The sequence below is a fragment of the Nelumbo lutea genome, chromosome 7 (genome assembly GCF_056320005.1).
Source record: "Nelumbo lutea isolate HS-2025 chromosome 7, American lotus-T2T, whole genome shotgun sequence".
Classification (NCBI taxonomy): Eukaryota; Viridiplantae; Streptophyta; class Magnoliopsida; order Proteales; family Nelumbonaceae; genus Nelumbo; species Nelumbo lutea.
Genome location: NC_142690.1, coordinates 20,325,769 through 20,347,906, shown reverse-complemented (window position 1 = coordinate 20,347,906; position 22,138 = coordinate 20,325,769). Strand labels below are relative to the sequence as shown.

At 35.1% G+C, this 22,138-nt stretch overlaps 1 protein-coding gene and 2 pseudogenes across 6 annotated transcripts; 1 reads left to right on the top strand and 2 right to left on the bottom strand.

Moving 5' to 3' along the window:
* Positions 1-5,730: 5,730 nt before the first annotated feature.
* Positions 5,731-6,954, bottom strand: LOC148845525 (PRA1 family protein F2 pseudogene; annotated as a pseudogene). Of its 3 annotated transcripts, none has more exons than XR_016101865.1 (2): positions 6,817-6,954; positions 5,731-6,527 (listed from the first exon to the last, which is right to left on the bottom strand). The product of XR_016101865.1 is annotated as a PRA1 family protein F2 pseudogene, transcript variant X2 (transcript). The 3 variants fall into 3 exon arrangements; XR_016101863.1 differs by having other exon boundaries at positions 6,719-6,857; XR_016101866.1 differs by having other exon boundaries at positions 5,731-6,530; positions 6,719-6,856.
* A 3,035-nt stretch (positions 6,955-9,989) lies between these two features.
* LOC148845524 (peroxidase 5-like) lies at positions 9,990-11,351 on the bottom strand (annotated as a pseudogene). Its single transcript, XR_016102448.1, has 2 exons — positions 11,056-11,351; positions 9,990-10,933 (listed from the first exon to the last, which is right to left on the bottom strand). The product of XR_016102448.1 is annotated as a peroxidase 5-like (transcript).
* Positions 11,352-13,268: 1,917 nt separating this feature from the next.
* LOC148845523 (peroxidase 5-like) lies at positions 13,269-14,563 on the top strand. Of its 2 annotated transcripts, none has more exons than XM_088953357.1 (2): positions 13,269-13,568; positions 13,669-14,563. In XM_088953357.1, the coding sequence occupies exons 1-2, from the start codon at positions 13,326-13,328 to the stop codon at positions 14,440-14,442; spliced, it is 1,017 nt and encodes a 338-aa protein (XP_088809483.1). In that variant the 5' UTR covers positions 13,269-13,325; the 3' UTR covers positions 14,443-14,563. The 2 variants fall into 2 exon arrangements, with proteins under 2 accessions (XP_088809483.1, XP_088809484.1); XM_088953358.1 differs by having other exon boundaries at positions 13,275-13,436.
* Positions 14,564-22,138: the final 7,575 nt, after the last annotated feature.

Sequence of the window (22,138 nt, the reverse complement as noted above, 5' to 3'; positions counted from 1 at the left end):
CCTAAACTTAGTTTTAAACTAGACCCTATAAAGTAAGTAATTAGGCCTATTAGGTTTAAACTGATAAAATTTTGATTATAATTAACAATTAATTATAAATTATAATTTATTTGCCAAAAAAACTTTAACTTAATAATACAAGTCCAACTATGGCCTTGTTTAGGAAATAAGTGCTTATCTATCTAATAAGCACTTATTAATATTTGATAAGTGTTCTTTCGAACTATTTATTTTTAAAACAAATACTTTTTATGTTGAGTGCTTGGTGAGTTGTTTATCATAAAAGTGTTTATTCAACAAAAATGATAATTCTAGCCCTCACTTAATATAACCATATATTGAATATGGAGAAAAATAAAAAATAAAAAAACAAAGGTGTTAAAAAATAATTAAGGATTCATTTTCTACCTTGGTCAATGTTGCTACAAAGAAACATGTGAATAGGAGGAGAAAGATGAAGAAATGATAGGATGTCCTGTCGTGTTTTAATATTGGGAGAATTACCAAGAAATGGGTTAAAAAGATAAGGCATAGAATTGGAAGAAAATGGCAAAAAAAGTGCTCATTCAATAATCACTTAAAAAAATAAGTGCTTATTTTGGGTTTTTTTTATGTGGTCCCAACACTTAAATAAGCGTCTATTCCAATTAAAACTTAAAATAAGTGCTCCCAAACAAGGACTATGATAAAAAATTACTTGATAAATAAAAAAATTATATTAAAGGAATCATATAATTTGTGTTTCATTTATTTACATTTCACAAGGTTTACTTGTCAATTATGTTAAAGACTTCAACAACATTAAAAATATCACATATAACATCTCATTTTATAACTAGTTCTTTTTATTTGTTTCACAGTGCAATTTTTGCATTGTAGACTTTACAATACATAAAAAGTAATAAATCACATTTAAATACATAAGGTGATTTACTTACTTTTTATTGGTTTACATTTCACAAAGTATATTCATCAAGCACATTAAAGACTAAATATGTCATTTGATGTCTCACTTTATTACTAGTTCACTTCTTTATTTTATAATAAAGTTTTTATATTTTAACTTTTACCATATAGAGAGTTTAACTATAGTATAAAAACTACACAATAAATTAAAGAAAGTAACCATCATGGTATAGGCATTATATGACTTACTTTTTATTAGTTCACATTTTATAGAATGTATGTGTTGATTTAAAATTTCATAAGATGTATGTATTGATTTAAAATCAATTATAAGTATTTTTTGGTTCCCACAATATAAGCGAATCCAAATGAGAATGCAATTATGAATCTAGAATTAGTTCTGTTAAATATGAATCAAAAGTTGAGTATGAATCCAATCGTGATTAGCATTATGAAATTTAAATAAGCTTATGTACAAATGCAATAGATTGCTTTGGAGACATGTTTTAGGTTAGTGCCATGTAGGTGTTTTCTCCTTTTTCTTATTTTTCTTATTTGTTTAAGTGTTTTTAAGCATTTTCAAATAGTTTCAACTAACACTCATACCTTGGGCTTTGTGCAAACTTTTCAATAAAACATATAATGGAGAAAACTGTATTGATACTAAACATGGACTAAATCAATATTCATTGATGTTTTAATCTTAAACTAATGATTATGGGTTGATTATGTTTAATAAAAAAACACCATTTAAATTGTTAATAGTCAAAATTATTAACCAACTATAACTAATCACTTAATTCAAATTCATGATTGTACAAAGACATTGCTCAAATGGGCTTGAATACTTTTTTCATGGTGACCCTCTAGAATTTATAAAATGATTGTAAATCAAGCCATTTATATGCATAATTCACAACATGAAAATTATTCTCTCACAATCTGAATTCCTATGTTAAAAATGTTACATTTTTTTAGAAAATCTTTAACTTTGTTGGTTAGAATTTTTCACCTAAAGATTTATTGTATTTTGAGAATAAATTTGTATACAATCCAATAGTAAGTTCAATCATTTAATTGTGAACAAATAACATTCTATAAACAATATATTTGAATATTCATTAAATCTCTTATACCTTGAAACTACTTTTTCAATAATACTTACCAATCACATTATATACTTTAATTATATTAAAAAAGTTGTTGTAAACTGTAACATCTCATTTTATCATTGGTTCACTTTTTAATTTTATAATCTAGTTTTAATATCATAGATTTTTTTCATATAAATATTCTAGCTATAGTGTAGAAGTTACACAATAAACATCTACTATTATATAAAAATAAAGTTGCAAAGTAAATAAAAAGTAGGGTAAAATATAAAAAATCCCCCCTAAATTTTCTAACAATAATATAAACCTCCCTTGTGTTTTGACAATAACAAATACCTCCCTTCCTTCAACTTTTGGACGGAAAAATGTTAACAAAGTATATTAATTTTTCAACTTACCAAATTTAGCCTTCATTGTAGCTTAAGTTATGTACATCAAATTCAACACCTGGAACATAGAACGTCTTATTTTGCCTGACAAGTTGAAGCCCATCAACAAAACTAAATGCAAATGACTAATCATTGAAATGGTTTTCTTTGTTGTGAAGTGCTAGAAGGAAGCCAAATCTCTTTTTTCGTTGGAAGAAGAAGAAGAAGAACGCGACAACACAACAACATTACAAACAACAAATAGGAATATAAGAATATAGAAATGAAAATTCTAGATCCTAGAAACCTCAACCTTGGCAACTAAAGTTTGCAACCTTTGCAATAAAGGGATTTATTGTTGGTTCAGATCAAAATACAAGGGGGTGTTCATCGTTCTTGTTGCAAGTGGTGTTATGTTTTTTTTTTTTTTTTGCTATGAAAAATAATTGTAACAAAGTGTAAAGGAGAGATTAATCAAGTGAAGGCAATTCTGACATTTTAAAATATTTTTTATGATGCCCTCACAATCAATCATGGGTAAATTTGTAACTTTATAGGTTTTTTTTTGTCTGGGTCACTAATGGATGGGAATTTTTTGTTAAAGTAAAACTAAAGGGGAGGCTTTTATGATTTTTAGAAACTTCAAGAGAGGTTTTGTATTTTACCCTAAAAACTAATCAATTATAGTAAAAGACATCATATTATCTACTTACTTTTCATCTGTTCATTTTTTAGAATGCATATTAACCAATCATGTTAAAGACTTCAACATTGTTAAAGATCTCATTTATGATGTTTTACTTTTTCACCTTTTTTTCATTAAGTAGTTTTAATATTCTAAATTTTATTATATAAAAACTACACCTATGGTGCAAAAGTTGCACAATAAATAAAAAATTGACTAATCAAAGGTCAAATTTTTTAAACTACCCCTACTATTTAGCTAACTGACAAACTATACCCTTATTATTTAACTATTGTCTTAAACCACCCCTACTGTTTTTGACAATTGACTAGATCTATCCTTGTTAATGTCCTTTGATATTCCATCAAAATCCATACACATGTGACACTACGTGTCGTTTATTTCTTTTTTAAAACCCAATATTACCCTCTCTCTCTCTCTCCATCTTCCCAAAAACCCATCATGGCCAACAAATGGATTGATTTGATTTGAATTCGAAGGGACTAGTGTGATCCATTCCCTCCACTAGTTCGAACGGAAAATGGAGGCTTCTGTACTTATCATCGATGATTTTACTAGCGGGAGCCTAATAAGGATCGGACTCCCGATAAAGCCTCCAGAAGACAGCATCAACGGATTTGTTAACTTCTGGCTATATGTAGCACCATGTTGCAATCACTCTGTTGGGTTTTTTGAGTACGCATTTCACTTGTTGGTAGAAGTTGGGGATATCAAACTAATGGAGAGCTTGGGATGCGGTCACAACATTGACACTTGCTTGTGTTGGCACTTTGCTTTTGACTTCATCTATGGACATGATGGGAGAGGTCTGCTCGTAACGAATGTTGGGTAACTTGGGTGCAAATGATAGCTGCTCCTAGCTTGTGTCTGTGGCCACCACAGTCATGAAAATTCTGGCCAACTAAAAATAACAATGTGTTATAAAGCCTAGAAATTGTATGTGTGTGTATGAGAGAGAGAGAGAGGATGCATAGATTTTGCAGATTGGTCGCTCCTGGTGCCAATGTCCCAAGTAAGGTCGTGAGACAGAGTCTTAGATGCAATGAATTGGAAAAGCTTAGCTGGGAAACTTGTCTTACTCGACTGACACCTCCTATGGCTAAACCTACTAAGTTGCTCTCCTCGTTGACTGTATCGATCTCTGCAATTGTACCTACCCCTTTAATTCATCTCTAGGGAACCACTCTACCAGTAGTATAACCAAAAGAGGGTTGTCGGTGATGATGTCACCGCAACGAGTTGCAACGGCAGTGGCCGTGCAAGAGAAGGGATAGAGAGAGAATGAGGGGATAGGAAAGATGGGATCAAAGGGCTTAAGAGAAAATGGGACATTTTATTCATTCTGTTACGACTTAACAGCAATGATAATTGTTAGAAACAATAGGGGTGGTTTAAGACAATAGTTAAATAGTAAAGCTACAGTTTATCAATTAGCTAAACAATAGGGTAGTTTAAGAAATTTGCCCTTTTAAAAACATGACATAATCTTTTTTTCATTGGTTTGTTAATTTATGTTGTAAGTTCAATCTTATACAAGAGTGGTCGAACTTTAATAACGTAGAGGTCGATAGAAGGTAAAATGGAATAAAGAAAAAATTTAAGCATTATCTTCTATAATGGGTTAAAATGAATATAGTGTTAATGGATCCATATATGAATATGACATCCTATTTATATTATTTGGACCTCTTTTTTCTAATTTATATTCTCATAATTTTTACCTATTTTACCCTTATGCTTAATTAGTGCACATGTTTGATTATTGTATATGCTCTTAATACTTACATTACAAGTTTTTTAAATACTATTATTCTAATAAGTCTCAACTCTTGAATTATTTATAAATAATTACTAGATAATTAGTTTATTTAGGTCTAGTATAACCTAAATTGATGTCGAATTGGTTGAGTTAATGTTCTTATATAAATCCATTGTCTCACACGTTTTATAAAATATATAGAGTTAAAGATGCCATTTTTTACTTCTTACTTTATTACTAATTACTTTTATTTTTAAAGCAAAAAAAATGTATTGGAGATTTTGTTATATAAATAATTGAATTATAGTGCAAAAACTACACAATAAGTAAAAAAAATAATCAATCATATTAACGATGTTACATAGTTTGTTTATTTTTCATTGATCCATATTTCATAAAGTATATTTAACAATTACATTAAAGACTTTAACAACATTAAGGATGTCACTCATAATGTTCCACTTTGTTAATGAATTACATATAAGATATATAAATTCACTGCCTTACACATGTTTTATAATGTGTACAATATCACACATGTTTTATAAGGTGTACAATGTTAAAGATGCCATCTATAATTCCTTAATTTATCACTAGTTCACTTTTTTATTTTATAAAACAAAAATTGTATTGGAGATTTTTTTTGTATCAATAATTAAATTGTAATATAGAAGTTACACAACAAGTTAAAAATATTTTTGATGATTTATTATTTTTCAGTTCATATTTCATAAGATATATTAAATAATCACATTAAAAACTTTAACAACATTAAAGATGTTATTCATAATATTTTACAACCCAAAACACAACCCCCCCTTAAAAAAAAGTTAGATTCACAAAGGAGTTGTCTCCATCGTCGACTTTGCAAATGCAAGATAGAAAACCAAAACCTTTAACTAAATTATACAAACAAATAAACAATCAATCAATAGTAAAAACAACTATCAAATCTACGAGAAGAAATGGAAACAAGAGACATCCTTTCTTAACCAAAAACAAAAAATGCCTCAAATCACAATCCTTGTTATTAAGAAAAAGAAGAGGAAGGCTCACGGAATTGTAATCTGGTTCCATTTTCGATGGCCAAAAACCCAGACGACCCTCCTGACTCTTCATCCTCGAATAGATCATCTGTCTTCCTCAACACCGCATGAACCAAGACCACCACCACCCCAATTAAAAGTGACACCAAGATGTTAAGCGTTGCACGAGTCAACAACAACAACCCAATTGTCACAATCGATAACACGATCAACACGACACCGTCGGTGATCGTATGGTGCAAGATCACCAATGGCTCATCCCTCATGAAGTAGAGGAACAACCAGGCAGCCATCATAACCACGAATACAATCAACGAAATTGGGTGCCAAAGCAAACTTAGAAATAGGATCCCCAACACAATGATTGCATAATTCATCAAGAAGTAATTCACATTGGTTTTGATCCTTGTGATGGCATCGGGGAAGTTAACCGGAAGGTCTATTGCCCATAGGTGGATCATCTCCTTCCATGGCCTTCGAGTGCCCAACTCTGATGTTATCCGTTCTCTTGCACGAGAAATGTACTCTAGGCCAGTTGATCCTCCCAAAGATGACGATACTGTTGGTATCGTCCCATATGTCGTCATCTTTCCGGTGCTTTAGTCGGAAAATTGATTAACCTTTTGTTGCCTGCTATAAATAACAACAAAGAGAGAGAAGGAGATGCAAATCATCAAGACAGACCGAGAAAGAGAGATGCCTCATGTCTATATCATATAATCTATATTTAATTGAAAGTATACGATACATCTTGGGCTTATTAACCCTCAGTGGTCCCATATCCTCTATCCCATACATGCCACTAGTAATAAGCAACTCACCACTTGGATGGAAATAGAAGGAAAGACCTTTTCAATCTTATTGAACGTAGGGCCCTACAACTGAACAGTGTGGATTAATAACATGGTGGAGAACGTGCCTTGGTGGACATCACGAGTATTATGGATGGAGAATAACACATATTATCATTTTTCGCTAAGCAAAATTGATTGATTGAGATCGAAATCCGACAACATTAACTATTCTTCTTCCTTTTCCCCTTAGTCCAGTCTCCAAAGATGAACTATTCGTGCAGACAGTGATGTTAATAAAAACTAAATGCATCTAAATATACCAAAATACAACGGTTTAGAAACTTTCTCCTTTCTTTAATATTTTATTTTATTTTTATTTTATGTCATTTTTAAACAACCAATGAGATGCTTTTCTTCTCCATAAAAAATTACCTAAAATCTCTCTCTTTCTCTCCTCCACACGTTCCTAACCTAAATAATCTCTTCTCCTAAAATTTCTCTTTAACTACCTCCCTAACTTTCTCCTAAATTATATATAATTCCTATTTATCCTCTCCCCCACTTTTTATCTATATCTATTTAAAGAAAGTTTGAATTGAAAATTTTAAGAATAATTTTAATATTCTAACAAAATTATATAATAACTTTAAAATATTTATTAAAGACACAAAAAATAATTATAGTTGATTTAATAATATTCTTATTATTAATCATTTTATATTTTTACAAAATTCATCACAAAATTATGTACTAACAATATAAATTATGATTTTATGATTTTATGATTTTCTGAGTTATTCAATTTAAATGTTATTCAAATAATAAAAATTAACATCAAACAAAAAATATTATTTAAATATTTTAATAACTAAATATATTAAATAAAAAATATTACAAATAGCTAAATAATTATATAACAAAATATTTAGTATTAAGTAACAACTTTAAAATAAATAAAATTCAAATAATAAAAAAATTAAATATTTTACATATTATTTAAATATTTAAATAACTAAATATTTTAAATAATAAAATATTTAACATAACTAGATCTTAAATAGTTAAAATAATGAAACTATGTAATAAGTTTAAAAAAAATTATTAAAAGTAGAAAAATAATTATAACATAATACTCAAATTAATAATCATTTAATATTTTACAAAATTAATAAAAAATTATGTAATAATAGTACAAATTATAATTTTATGGATTATTAAAGTCAATTAATAATTCTAGAAAATAACTTTCAAAAAATATTTATTAATAATTATTTTAAAATCTTAATATATATTTATTATATACTTATATATATACTAGAATTAATATTTACTGTGTTTTTAGTAATTATTTATTGTTTTATGATAAATATATCAATAATTATATATAAATCTACTTTTGTTTTGTTGTTTTACAAAAAAACAAATCAATAATTATTGGAGATTAAACTACTATTGTTTAACTTCTTAAATTTAATTTATTATACTTAGTGTATTTATTTTATTTTTGATATAATTTATTGATTAATATTTATTATACATTAAACTTTTATTTGACATTACACTATTTATTGACTAATTTAATATATTTTTAGTATTTATTATATTTTTGTTAGTTATTATTGTATTTCCATTATCAATATATTTTCAATAATTGTGTGTTTTCACTACAAATTTTCAATAATATTGGAGATGAAATTATTATTATTTATTAGAGACTAGACTATTAATTTAGCTGAAAATTGGAGTGTTCACGGGTTGGTTTGGTTCGGTCGTAGGTTGTTTGGCCAACCAAATCGACTTGGTGATGTTGGGGAATTGATCACCCAAAACCGGCTGACCATTAGTGAAAACCAACCAACTCGAGTTATATCGATTTGGGTCGATTTTTGGTTTGGTCAATCGGTTCAAAAGATTTAAACTATTTAAGGAAAACAGATATTTCAAACTTACTAATATAATTTTTCATTAAATTTGTATTGTCATTTTCTTTTCTAAATGTAAGGGCTAAAAGATGCAATACTCTAATCATGCTATTTTCAGTCTATGCACTGTCTTATGGTGTGCTCATCTAATGGTGATCTCTATTTATGTAATTCATGTAAGTTACAGGGTTATGGGGGCATCACAGTCACAATCACCTCTTTACTCCCATTGGCAGTTCACATTCAAGGACCTGTGCTATTTGGTCTATCATCACATATACTAGAGCACATTTTGTTCTTTTAATACTCCAAAGATGTCATGGTGTTCTAAATGTGGACCAAAGGTTTGGCAGAAGAACAGGGAGAGGAGCACAGAACAGAGCACTCCAATGGGGACACTTTTCAACTGCAGCTTGTCTTTCCCTGACATAGGGAAAGAAAAATTGATATGTGGAGAGAACGTACTTTGTTTCCTAAGAAAGATATGCAACCTTGATTTAGTCGAGATGCTGCTAATCAAGGTTTCAAGTTAGATTTGCAATATTTCAAACTTGAAGCTTTGAAGGTTAGCATTGGTTTCATGGATTCATCATTGTATATTTTCTTATCTATCCAGAAAATTCAACTAAACCCTCAAAAATAAGGGATGGGTAATGCCCCTTGTTGCAAAGATTGTGAATGAAGGTTTTGTATTCTAATAGAATTACCAAATCTACTGCATATTGACAAAATATGGTTAGAAGAGTTCCTGATTGTGTATCTTGCATTGTTATCAACCAAGAAATGTTTGATGTAACTGGATTCAGTTCAATGAAATTTCCTTTTGTTTTGGGCTCCAAAAAAAAACTTTAGTGATGGTGATTTTCCTTGAAAAAAAAAAAAGAAAGTGATAATATGTGCTCCTTTGAATTATTTGAAGAAGATGGAAGTGGAATTGTCTGGTAAACAGAATCATATTCTCACTATTCAGTCAAGCTTTTAGAAAACCAAAAGGTTTCCTAATGGGCAACAATTAGTTTTATGATTCCCTTCAACCCACATGTAGGGTGTTGGTGTGGAGTTGGGAAGAAACCTGATGCAAATAGAAGGAGAAACAGCAAATACAACTGTGGATTCAAAAACACCAGATGACAAAGGAGAAGAAACAAATGAATTGTGGAATCATTACACTTGGACATTTTTGGCATATAAATGTAAGACTCCTTAATTTGGATCGTCAAGACTGGTGCTCAAACCTTTCGGATCATGAAAGGTAATTTCTTCCTTTCCCCTGACTGTTCCATGTCTAATTAACAGTGTTGACCTGTTTCCGTTGGTCAACAAACCACAGTTCCACATTTTCTTTATTACACATATATGAATGCTTTACAGAAATAACTGAACTAAAAGAAGAGAACTGGCTTGATTAGAACATAAATATAATACAAAACATTTGAGACTCATTACAATAAGAAAAAGCATCTCTCTCTCTCTCTCTCTCTCTCTCTCTCTCTCTCTCTCTCTCTCTCTCTCTCTCTCTCTCTCTTTCTCTATCTATCTATCTATCTATCTATGGTTTCATGTAGTCAAAACCTCACCTGATTTACAACTCAGCAGTTCTTCCTAATCTCCCCTTGCACCCCAGTGAGCACATCAATAGAACCCATATGCACCATGGCAGATGCAAATTTGGCTGCCAAGGCCGCTGGATGGTTGACATTATCTTTCGCCATCTTTCTTGTTGAGGGATCAATCCAGAGAACCTGGTCTGAAGTCAACAGTCCCTTGTGCTTCTTCAAATTCTTGTAGTAATTGTTGTCTAGACGAACTGGGGTAACTGCATCGAATGGTACAACTGGGTCCAGACTAGTTTTAAAGTAGAATGAAGAGAAGGATCCTGGCCCGGGGAGTGTGAAGCATTTAAGTGGTAGGGGCGGTTTGAGAAGGAAGAGCAATGAGAGACCCCAATTGATCAATGGGCGCCTGAGAGTGTGACCATTTGCTCTAGTGAGAGCCCCTTTCGTGCAAAATTATCCCTGAGTTGTTTCACATTGAAGGATGCATCAGGAAGGTTCTGAGTGACTTCACTTGCAAGTGAAACTCTGCCATCCCGCCGGCCTCTGGGGACTGCATAGTGAATGCCGCCGGCCTCGAATATGCTGTCGCGAGCTGCGAAGGCAAGGATGTCTGAACAAGATACAGTGTTGGGGCATTGAGCTTCAATCTTGGCCTTGGCCTCATCAATCACCTCAAAGCCTTGCACACCCTTGTTGCCCATGCTCACTTTCTCAGCCGGATTTATTCCTGATACTGAATCAAGAAGAGTGGAAGCATCACAGCCCTACAGAGCACAAGAAATTAAAAGCAGTGCAATTGAGATTTGGGAGATGGAGTAAGAAAACAAACAAGAACAAGATTAATTGATGGTGGCAAAATGCAGAAAGCAAAAAGCAAAAAGCATACCCTGACAAAGCAGTCATGGAAATGCAAGCGAATGAGAGCAGCAGCCATGCCAGGATTGGCAGCAACAGTTTTGCTAACTGTGTTCCTCACAATTGTCTCTTCCGCTTGGGCAACTATTCTTGTAGAAACCTACCTTGAGGGAGGCTGAAGATGACACAATGGGAGCCATAAAACTGGCAAGAAACATTATTGCCATAAGAGTGAACACTGTGGGCATCTCCACTACTCTACTGACCCAAGAGCAATTCATTATCTTAATTCTTAATTAACTTCTTGTGGCTGTATATGGGGAGAGATTGAAGATCAAAGGATGAGAGTGTGGAGGACACACGCCTGGGCTGGTGTATTTATAGTGAGAAGTGAGTCATCAAATTGTATACAGAGCCAAGTGAAGGATGGTGGGATGAACCTTCTTCTCAGCCAATGGCATCTTGGCCGAGAAGTGCAATTTGCAGTAAACAATTACAAGGCGTGTGTCCTCCACGCGCTTCTATGTTTTTATATTATTATTTGTTGGAAAAAGTGAGGGAATGAATAATTCGTTCACTCGATAGCATTCCATGGCCACCGACTTCACCAACTTCTTCCATATGCCTACTGTCTGTATGCCCATTATCACGTCTATTAATCTAGAAGGTTGGGCCCCATTCATTGTTTATTGTTTATGGATATGGGGGCTGGGCCGTTGGAGACCAAGGCGAGCTGATAATGATCTCTCTCTCCAAAATTCAAAGTTGACGGAAAACTTACATATGAAGTGCTCAAAATGGGCCACATAAAGGGACATTAAAAGAATCTGGTTCGGAATGCCCAAGGCAAAGGGGTCACCACCAACTCAACTTAAAGGGAATAGTTCACATCTGCACCCAACACAGCGTGCCCCATGGCCGCCCCACCCCATATGTACATCTCAACATGCATGGGGAACATCTTCCGAAATTGTCTTTAGAAAATGTTCTCAATACATGATTGGGATGTGCTGTAGGGTTTAGATTAATCCAGCCCAAATTACAGCCCTTTCATAGGATGTCCATATGGGGTATGCCTCACAAATTTTGATTTTTCCAGGATCTCTCTCTTAACTGAGTAGCATAAATAAGTAGAGTAAGATACCTACTTTTTTTTTCTAGTGAGACATTTATACTTGGATTCCTTGCAAATTCAACCGCCTCATAGTGGCTGAGCAAGTTAGTGAGAAACTCAATATATCTAGAGCATTCTTATTGTAAAAAAAAAAAAAAAAAAAACTTGAAAATGTTTTCTAACCTATATTTTCAATAGATTCCATCTATTTGATGAATTGCAACCTAGGCTCCATTTGGAATGAGTACAAATACAAATATATAGAGCCTAAAACCTTGTATTTTGTATTATTATATATATATATATATATATGTATATATATATATTTAAATAATACATATTTATATTTATACTGACAGAAACACAAATGCAAATATGTAGAGTACAAACTGAGCCTTGAGGCATATCACATAGGTTCTGTTTTCAATAGTTTTTCTTTTTTTTTTTTTTCTTTTTATAAATTTTCTGTAAACTCCATTTCATTGTTCTTATGGGTGCATTGTGTTGGAGAAGTTATCCTCATATTGATTTCTTTTCTGTTTTAGAGTGAGTAGGGGCTGTTAGGCACAGACAACTTCCTTCCCCAGTTGATTACTGCCCAGCTGAGCCACTCTATAGGTTGCAACCAGTATTCAAGAATGACTGTAGAACGAATTAATTGTAGCCCAATAGACACGGCTTCCGCACATAGAGTCATAGACACAGAAGCCGAGAGAACTCTGAATTTGAAGCCGCCAACTTTGAAGACTGAGAAGTGAAAACCCATTTTCAGGGGGCCCAGAAACAGAATGGGGGCCCAAGTCCTACCAACGTTAGTACAAGTACTGGGAAAACAGACAATATAAAATTGTTTACGTTGAGCTGGAAGAACTGCTCAAGTCTGTGTACAAGGAATGTGTCGAGTGTGAGTCATCGATTCCCTCACTTTTCTTAAGTAATAATAATATGAAAATGGAACCACGTGAACACGCCTTTTAATGGTTCACTGTAAATGTTTGTTCATTTACGCTGTTTAGGCCAAGATGCCATTGGCTGAGAAGGTTCAACCTGGCATCCTTTGCTTGGAGGACATTTTGCCCATTCACTTGTCACTATAAATACATCAGCCCAGGCGTGTGTCCTCCACACTCTCTCTCATTCTTTCATCTTCAACCTCTCCTTCTGTGCACAGGCAACAAGCTAGGATAATGAATTGCTATTGGGTCAGTTGGGCAGAGATGCCTACACTGTTCACTCTTATGATAATGTTTCTTTCCAGTTTTATGGTTCCCACCGTGTCATCTTCAGCCTCCCTCAAGGTGGGTTTCTACAAGAATGCTTGCCCATCTGCAGAGGCCATTGTGAGGAACGCAGTTAGCAAAGCTGTTGCTGCTAGTCCTGGCATGGCTGCTGCTCTCATTCGGTTGCACTTCCATGACTGCTTTGTCATGGTAAGCTTTTGCCTTCTCCTTCATTAATATTATTTTTTCTACTTTTCAAATCTCAATTGCACTTGTTAATTAAGGTGGGGTTTAATTTCTTGTGTTGCAGGGCTGTGATGCTTCTATTCTTCTGGATTCAGCGTCAGGGATCCCAGCTGAGAAAGTGAGCATGGGCAACAAGGGTGTGCAAGGCTTCGAGGTGATAGACGAGGCCAAGGCCAAGATTGAAGCTCAATGTCCCAACACTGTATCTTGTTCAGACATCCTTGCCTTCGCAGCTCGCGATGGCGTATTCAAGGCCGGAGGCATTCACTATGCAGTCCCTGCCGGCCGGCGGGATGGCCGAGTTTCACTAGCAAGTGAGGTCACTAAGAACCTCCCTGATGCATCCTTCAATGTGAAACAACTCAAGAACAATTTTGCACGAAAGGGGCTCTCACTAGAGGAAATGGTGACACTCTCAGGAGCCCATTCAATCGGGGACTCTCATTGCTCATCCTTCTCAAACCGCCTCTACCACTTCAATGCCACACACTCCCAGGATCCTTCTCTTGATCCTGCCTATGCCAGTTACCTGAAAACTCAGTGCCCATTACATCCAACTGCTAAAAATCATCTGGACCCAGTTGTACCATTCGATGCAGTAACCCCAGATCGTCTAGACAACAATTACTATAAGAATTTGAAGAAACACAAGGGACTGTTGACTTCAGACCAAGTGCTCTGGATTGATCCCTCAACAAGAATGACGGTGAGAGACAACATGAATCATCCAGCAGCCTGGGCTGCCAAATTTGCATCTGCCATGGTGCATATGGGTTCGATTGATGTGCTCACTGGGTCGCAAGGCGAGATTAGGAAGAAGTGCAGAATTGTGAATTAGGTGTGATTTTGATTACATGAAACTAGAGTGAGCCAAAGGTGTCTTTTCTTTGTAACAAGTCTCAATATTTATGTGTTCTGTTTATGAAGTAATCAAGTGAATTTTCGTTTGTTTAGTTCAACTACTTTGTAAACTATTTTATCTATTGTTTTTAATGGGCTGCAGAACAGGGGTAACCCTCCCCCCAAACCATTAGACAAGTTCACATCTGTCCCCCACAGAATGCTCCCCAAAAACATCCGACATGCACATCTCAGCGTGTATTGAGAACATCTCCCGTTCACTGGGAGATGTTCCCAATACACGAATGGAATGTGCCGTGGAACATTTTTGGGGCGCATTCTGTGGGGGCGATTTGAACTCCCCCTAGACCCCCTCAACCCGGTGAAGGCGGGACTCAATCCTAAGTCTCAAACTATATAGAGAGTTTAAATCGCGTAATATGCATTACTAGGTTTTTGTTATTATCCCTTTTTTTTTTATCTTGTGCACATGCATGCTCTTACACTAGTAGGGTAACAAAGAAAATGAGTAGTTAATTAATATCTATTTGATCACTTTTTCTGAGTGGTCTGAACAGTCCAACAGTTGAGTCCAGTCCAAGTCTGGCAATTCTTATATGCATAACTCAACCTTAATTCCAATTACTTAGTCGGGATGTCATCATTCTTCTATCAGAAGCTAATTTTCAAATGATTCTTTTCATAATCTTCATTTCAATAGCAGTTCATTTTCTTGGAAAGCATATGGTAATTTGTAAGGTAGAGCCCAAATTTAGATGGAAAACTATACTTATGCAAAGCTTTATTGTCATGTCATACTGCGAGGTTGCCCATCAAGGCCAGATAGAGACTGAATACGGCCACCAAGTAAGCTACATGATCTACAAAGCTTTTAACATGACTGAAGAATAAGGTTTTGCTCGCAACTAAATGAGAGGTGTCTCCAATGAAACTCAGTAGATCAGAAAGGATGTTGGATAACTTCAGTGTCATATCTCATATCAACATTCCTTCTCCAGCTTAGGGTCATTCACCAACTGGGTACCTGATAAAGACATGAGAGCTTCAGAAAAATGTGGGCTCTGGAATTTGTTTGGGATGCATTTAGTTGGGGATGGTATATGGCAAAAACAGGTACTTTGTGAATGCTAGTATTTCGTTGCCAGAAGGAAACAAGGATCCTCAATGAGGCACTGGGCTTTATAAGGCCACTTCTAACTACTACAATATATAGCCATCCACCAAAGGATTTTTCTGTTGGAGGAGTGGTGAGGCCCCAAACCAATTCTTAATACTTCACAGTCAGACGGTTTAGGCCAAGTTTTGGCCAAGTAGAAGCTGATATGGATGTAATGGGTTTATGTATATCAGTCCCAATCTTAATGGTCCAAATTAAGAAGTCTTATTTTGGAGATTTCGGTTGCAATACTTTAAGACCTTGTTCATTTGTAACAGTGCAGCTTACCTGGGTAAGTGCACTTACCTGGACACTGTGTCTAGCTAACAGATAGGAACACTGAGTTAATCGCCCATTACTGCTGCTGTCCATTAAACTCTGAATTAATCGCCCATTACTGCTGCTGTTAGCGGCTGTAAGAGCATCCACAACACTGTGCAAGTGAAAATGACATGATTACAGTATCACAATTTTAGCTCTGAAATTTGGAAAAGAAAATTACTAATACATTAAATGAGCAAATACTATTATTACAACAACAACAATAATAATAATAAATAATATTCCATTACCATGAATTTTAATATCTGTACTCTGAAAATCCTTCATGTGGTTTCCATGCATCTCAGGAGTTCCTACTAGTAAGAAGTACTGAATCCCAATCTATGGAGGTATAAGTATAACTAAGCATATGGTTTTAATGTTCATCAGAGGCAAACGTATTCTTTAACTTAGTTTTGAAATTTAGATATTGGAATTTCCTATTACAAACTTGATCACCCTCATGTTTGCTTGAATTTTAGCAGCAACCATCCTTACACATGGCACCTACCAGATACCACTCCTTTTCATTGAATGCCTATATTTTTCTTTACAAACCATAGCTTCTAGGCCTCCATAAGCAGCAGTTTTGAAATACTTACTTGTATCTGCTCTCTCTATTTTCAGCCTGAATGCACCCATAAAAAAGCCATCCCTATTCTAATCAATACAGTCAAAGCCCTATTCTATATACTATATCCCAGTTTGTATAATTTTTCCTTCTTCGAGAAAGAGGTACTTCTCATATAATGGCTCTCTTCAAATGTTTCAGGTCCATGGGCATTAGGACATCTCATCAAAGAAGGTAAGCAACTAATGGCTATAAATATGGTATAATCTTATCAGAATAATAGCAGAAAATAGAAGGAAAAAAGAGAGAAGCTGAAAGGAGAATACCACCATCTGAACAGATTAGGAGAGAATTAGTACTCTTTATTCTCTCTGAAGCAGTCAGCCAGCTCTTACTGTCTTACATTAACTTAATAAATGAGTTTACAAAACTATCTCTGTTTATGATTATTTATGGACTAGAGTGTCCTTATTTTATAAAGTATGAGGTCTATACTACTTTGCCACCCATATATACTTGACATATTACTTCTCTCAACACTCTCCATCAAGTTGGTGAGCATATACAAATCATGAGGGTGGTGTAAAGCATAGTTCCGCAGATCATCCAACTGGTCTCCAGTCTTCACAAATGGAGTATCTATGTCACCATTCTGAACCTTCTCTCTAACAAAATGACAGTCCACCTCAATATGCTTTGTCCTCATAAAATGCAGGGTCTAATGCAATATGGATTACTGCTAGATTATCATAAAGAAGAATAAAAAGGGATTCCTGAATAGCATGTTAATGATTTAAGAGGAGATGATTAGTAGTTTCTCACGAAGGACACTCACATGAGGAAAAGGCACCAGTTTTTCCATTTCCATGTGTTGATGACTCGGTTGGCTACTTACCAATAGGAAACTTTGACCTTTGGAGGAGATGGAGCCAATATTCCAATAGGCGTTTGAGGCATATGCTTCAAAAGCATCCCTGCCTCCAACGTATACCTTAGGGCATTTTGAGTGTGCCTCACCTAGAAGCATGCCCCTAGGTATACCTGGACCAAACCAAGTGGCCTTTGGCTAGAAAGGAGAGTCATTGATTTTAAAATGTATTGAAATTTTTTTTGTAATGAATGAAGTGTAATACAAAGTACTATAGATCCTAGAACATAGGTTTGAAGGACTCTGCCTATCCCTTTTTTGAAAAACTATTTATTTAATCCTTATTTACCCCTAGGCCCTAGCTTAGACCATCTGCCGACCTTTGAATCCACCAAATTGATACCTCCATTTCCCTCATCAACCACCTTATCTCCTTGATTGTTTGTTTATACTGCCAAATTGTCTGGCTATTTATATTGAGCCTATTAACTACAACCTTAGAATCCCCTTCTATCACTAATTTGCTAGTATTCATTGACCATATCAACTTCAACCCTTGTAGACCAATTCATTATCTTAACTAATTAGCTTGTTGCCTCCTCTCTGTAAAGAATGGGAGCGTGTAGGACACACGCCTGGGCTGATGTATTTATAGAATTATAGTGACAAATGAGTGCAAATTAAAATGTGTTCATCAAATTCAAAAGCCATGTGAAGGGTGCCAGGTTGAAGCTTCTCGGGTGGGGGAGCAAACCAACGCCCACAACGTCTCACAGCACATCTCCACCGTGTATTGAGAACATCTCCCGATCATGATACCAGAAATGATGATGTCATCATCGGGAGATGTTCACAATACACGGGGGATGTGCTCTGGGCGTTGTGGGGGCAATCTAGTGGGGGAGCTGATTTGAACTCCTTTGAAAAGCTCAATTTGCGGTAAACAATAAGAAGGCGTGTGTCCACCACGCGCTTCCATGTTTTTATAATATTATATATTTGTTGGGAAAGTGAGGGAATCCCTAACACTCGCATTCAACACAATTCCACGTCCACCCACTTGTACACTTGTACTAATATTCACAGTTGGAGTTTGGAGTGGAGTGGAGAACATAGCAGAGCAAACCCATCATGATCTCTCTCTCCAAAGTCCAAAGTTGACGGACGGCTTCAAAGTTCCCTGCTTTCAAAACTGTAGTTGCAATTGCAACTTCGCGGCGGCGACGACAGGGGTATGGACAGAACGCCAATTTGTGCTGTGACTGCTATCCCCAACACTTCCGTCTATTGATTCATTAGATGAATTGGCCAAATTACCAAAATATCCACATTGTGGTTGACGTCGCTAGCAATGAGTCGGAGCGGGTCTGGTTCGAGACAAAGCATACCAGTCACGAACCGATTATTAATCAGTTCCATCAGACCGGACAGAAAACCGTTCTGCAACTGGTTTCCGAGTTGAATGGTCCAATCGTCTGGTCTGAATGGATAGCCTGTTCTGATAAAAAATTTAAAATTTAAAAAAAACAAAAAATATGTCAAAACCATTGTCTGGGTTGATGGTTCAATGGTTTGACCACCCAGTTCAATTTGGAAGGAGTACAAATATAAATTCCAAATTAAGTTCAATTTGGAAAGAGTACAAATACAAATTTTTAGAGTGCAAATACATTCAAAATAATACAAAATACAAGGTTTTGTACTCTACATATTTGTATTTATATCCTTCCAAACACATACAAAATACAAGAGTTTGCACTCTATATATTTGTATTTGTACTCCTTTCAAATAAAGTTTTAGGCTCAATTTAAGAAAGATATAAATATAAATATGTACAGCACACAATACAATATACAAGGATTTGTATTGTTTTGCACAGCACATTATTGTATTTGTACTCTTCCCAAACTGAGCAGAAATACATGCAACGGGAAAAACAGTCTATTAAATTCCAAAACATGCTCATAAATCAATTGGTCATTAAGGTATCCAACCATAAAGTAATTAACAATTCACAGAGAAATAAATGATTAAGTTTTATATGCTATTGAATGCTCAGCTTATTTGGGTACTTACCCTTGTTTTGGAAGGAAGAAAAATTTCTCGAGTATGTAGCTAAGAGAGTAACTAATAGAACAAAGGGAGAGAGTAACTAATAGAACAAAGGGATGGAGAGGATATCTGTTATCTCAAGCGGGCAAAGAAGTAATCCTAAAATCAGTAATCACAGTCATTCGAGCTTATTGCATGTCTTGTTTTTTAATCCCCCAAAAAAATTGTGATTCCATGTCAAAGTCTCAAAAATCATTTTGATGGGGACAAGCATTAAGTGGATTGCTTGCGATCATATTTGCAAAATTAAATCAAATGAGGGGCTATGATTCAGAGACACTCATGCTTTCAATTAGGGATGCCAATTTTCTCCATCTTCAACAGGGACTCGATGGGGGTTGTTTTGGCGGGGTGGGGACGGGAACTGATGAAGGCGGATTTGGCCCTTCAATGATATTGTGACACATGCCACATCGGAACAACTAGATGACACCCGGAATCACTTAGGCAACAACTTGCCTTAGCCAAGTTGATGGTGTCCCACTCGGCGGCCTGGCCCAGGCACGAACTGGCGGCCTGGCCCAGGCGCAAATTGGCGGCCTGGCCCAAGCGCTGAACTGGCAGCCTGGCATAGGCGCCAACCTGGTGGTCTGGCACAAGTGCCGACCTGGCAACCTGCAAGACGTATTCGCTGACAAATTCGACATGCATATCCTAACACTTCGACCTCGCTGGGTTAGCCACCCTGGGTCCTCTGACATTGATTCCTTGCATGTCTCTAAAGAACTACAAAACTCAACAATCAATCCAGCTCGCCACCAGGCAGCCCTGCACCTGGTTAGCCCGACGCCTCATAGGCAACTCGGCACCTCACAGGCAGCTCGACACCTAAGCAGCTCCACTTCGACCTCTGAGTCATCGGCCACTTGGAAGCATACCAAATGACGAGGTACTTAGCCAAAAATCGATACATCAACAAAAAATGATTCATCAGGAACCAAGACGGGGATTAATAGGAATCCCCAATCGACGGGTCGGGGATGTGGATTGAAGTCCCCGCCCCGCCCTGATCTCGATTATATATATTAAATGTTATTTATATTAAATATATATTATTATATTATTTCTATATATCAAAATATATTTAAAAAATATTTATAATTATAATTTTTTATTTATTTTAAGTAAATTTATTTTCAAAAATATTGTTATCTAAAACATTTTTGGGGATTCAAATCCTCATGGGGAACCCATCCCCGTTGGGGATTGGGGATGGAGAACAAATTTTATCCCCAACGGGGATTGGGGACGGGGATGGGTTAATTTCAGAATCAGGGCTAGGGACGAAGAATATGATCCCCGCCTCGAACCCGCCCCGTTGCCATTCCTGTGTTCAATCTTGCATCGATTTGGTTAGAATGAGAGAGTGTTATGAAAGTTTATTTTATTTTATATTATATATCATATAAAATATATATTATATATGTTAATATACACATATATTTTGGTTTATGGTTTGGTTTGGTTTCTAAAGTTTAAGAAACAAAACCAATTTGTTCTAAGTCTAAATCAAAAGAACTACAAATTACGGTTTAATTGGTTTTTTTTTTTTTTCAGTTTGGTTTGGTGGTTTGAACCGTGTAATGACCATCCTTAAAAATGACCCCTAAGTGGAGGCAAAGGTCAAAGATCCCCACCACCCAAACGGTTTGCAATAAAACTCCTATGATGTCATGCCAGCCCAACCCATAATGTCTTGAGCAAAGTGGAATAACAATTCATGAAAATAATGGGAAGGGGATGGAAACAATATCTAATTGTCTGAATTTGAATTCAATCCAATTAATGGTTAAGGGTGTGTATGAGTAAATTTGGTTTGGTTCCATGGAAGTACTTAGAACCTAGCTTATAGGGGTAACCTGGAATATGAACCTACACTGTGAAGGTCGGTTCTAGGGTTGGTTTTGGCATTGGCGGTTTCTAGGTCTACCTGTGAACCTTGTTCTTTCTTTACTCTCTCCTTTCAGAAAAAAATAAAATGAAACATATCATTTGAAAACTTGATTTTCAATAATGATAATATATAGTTTAACACTTATATTATCTTTATTGATTAAATTGAATAATTTAATATATAGATTATCATAATATATTAATATATGGTTCAAAATTTGTCATTATAATTTAAATTTGTAAATATTACTTTTTACATTATTTATTATACACATTCAAACATTAAAATGAAAGCAAATGATCAAATCACTTAAGTAACTCAATGGTCAAGTGAGATCATGACTTTTTTAACCATGAATGCTTGGGTTCAAATCTTCACATTCTTAAAAATACTTCACAGTTTTATTTTAAGGCAAATTTGGTTTCAATGCTGGTTCCACCAAAACCAACTAAGGCTAGTTCTGTGTTGATTGACCTTGGAATCAACCTGAATGGGGGTTGGTTCCATTGGAACCATGCCCTAGAAATTGCTCAATTCCTAATTGGTGGATAAGAATTTGTGGTTAGTTTGTAGTTCCTTGGAAAAACAGAATTAATAACCCCCAAATCCTAATTTGTAAAGTTCTTAATTTTCTTTCTGAAATGAAATTTTGTTGCCTATTCGATGGGGTAGCCGCATGAGGGTTCCAATAAGATTAATTTTGATGCCTCATGTGGGTCAAATGGTTTCTGCTTTATAGTGTGTAGAGGT

Bases quoted from the DNA above. Each gene is read 5' to 3' on its own strand.
- LOC148845523 (XM_088953357.1), top strand. From the start codon at position 13,326: ATGAATTGCTATTGGGTCAGTTGGGCAGAGATGCCTACACTGTTCACT. The intron at 13,569-13,668 runs GTAAGCTTTTGC...CTTGTGTTGCAG, and splicing joins TCCATGACTGCTTTGTCATG to GGCTGTGATGCTTCTATTCT.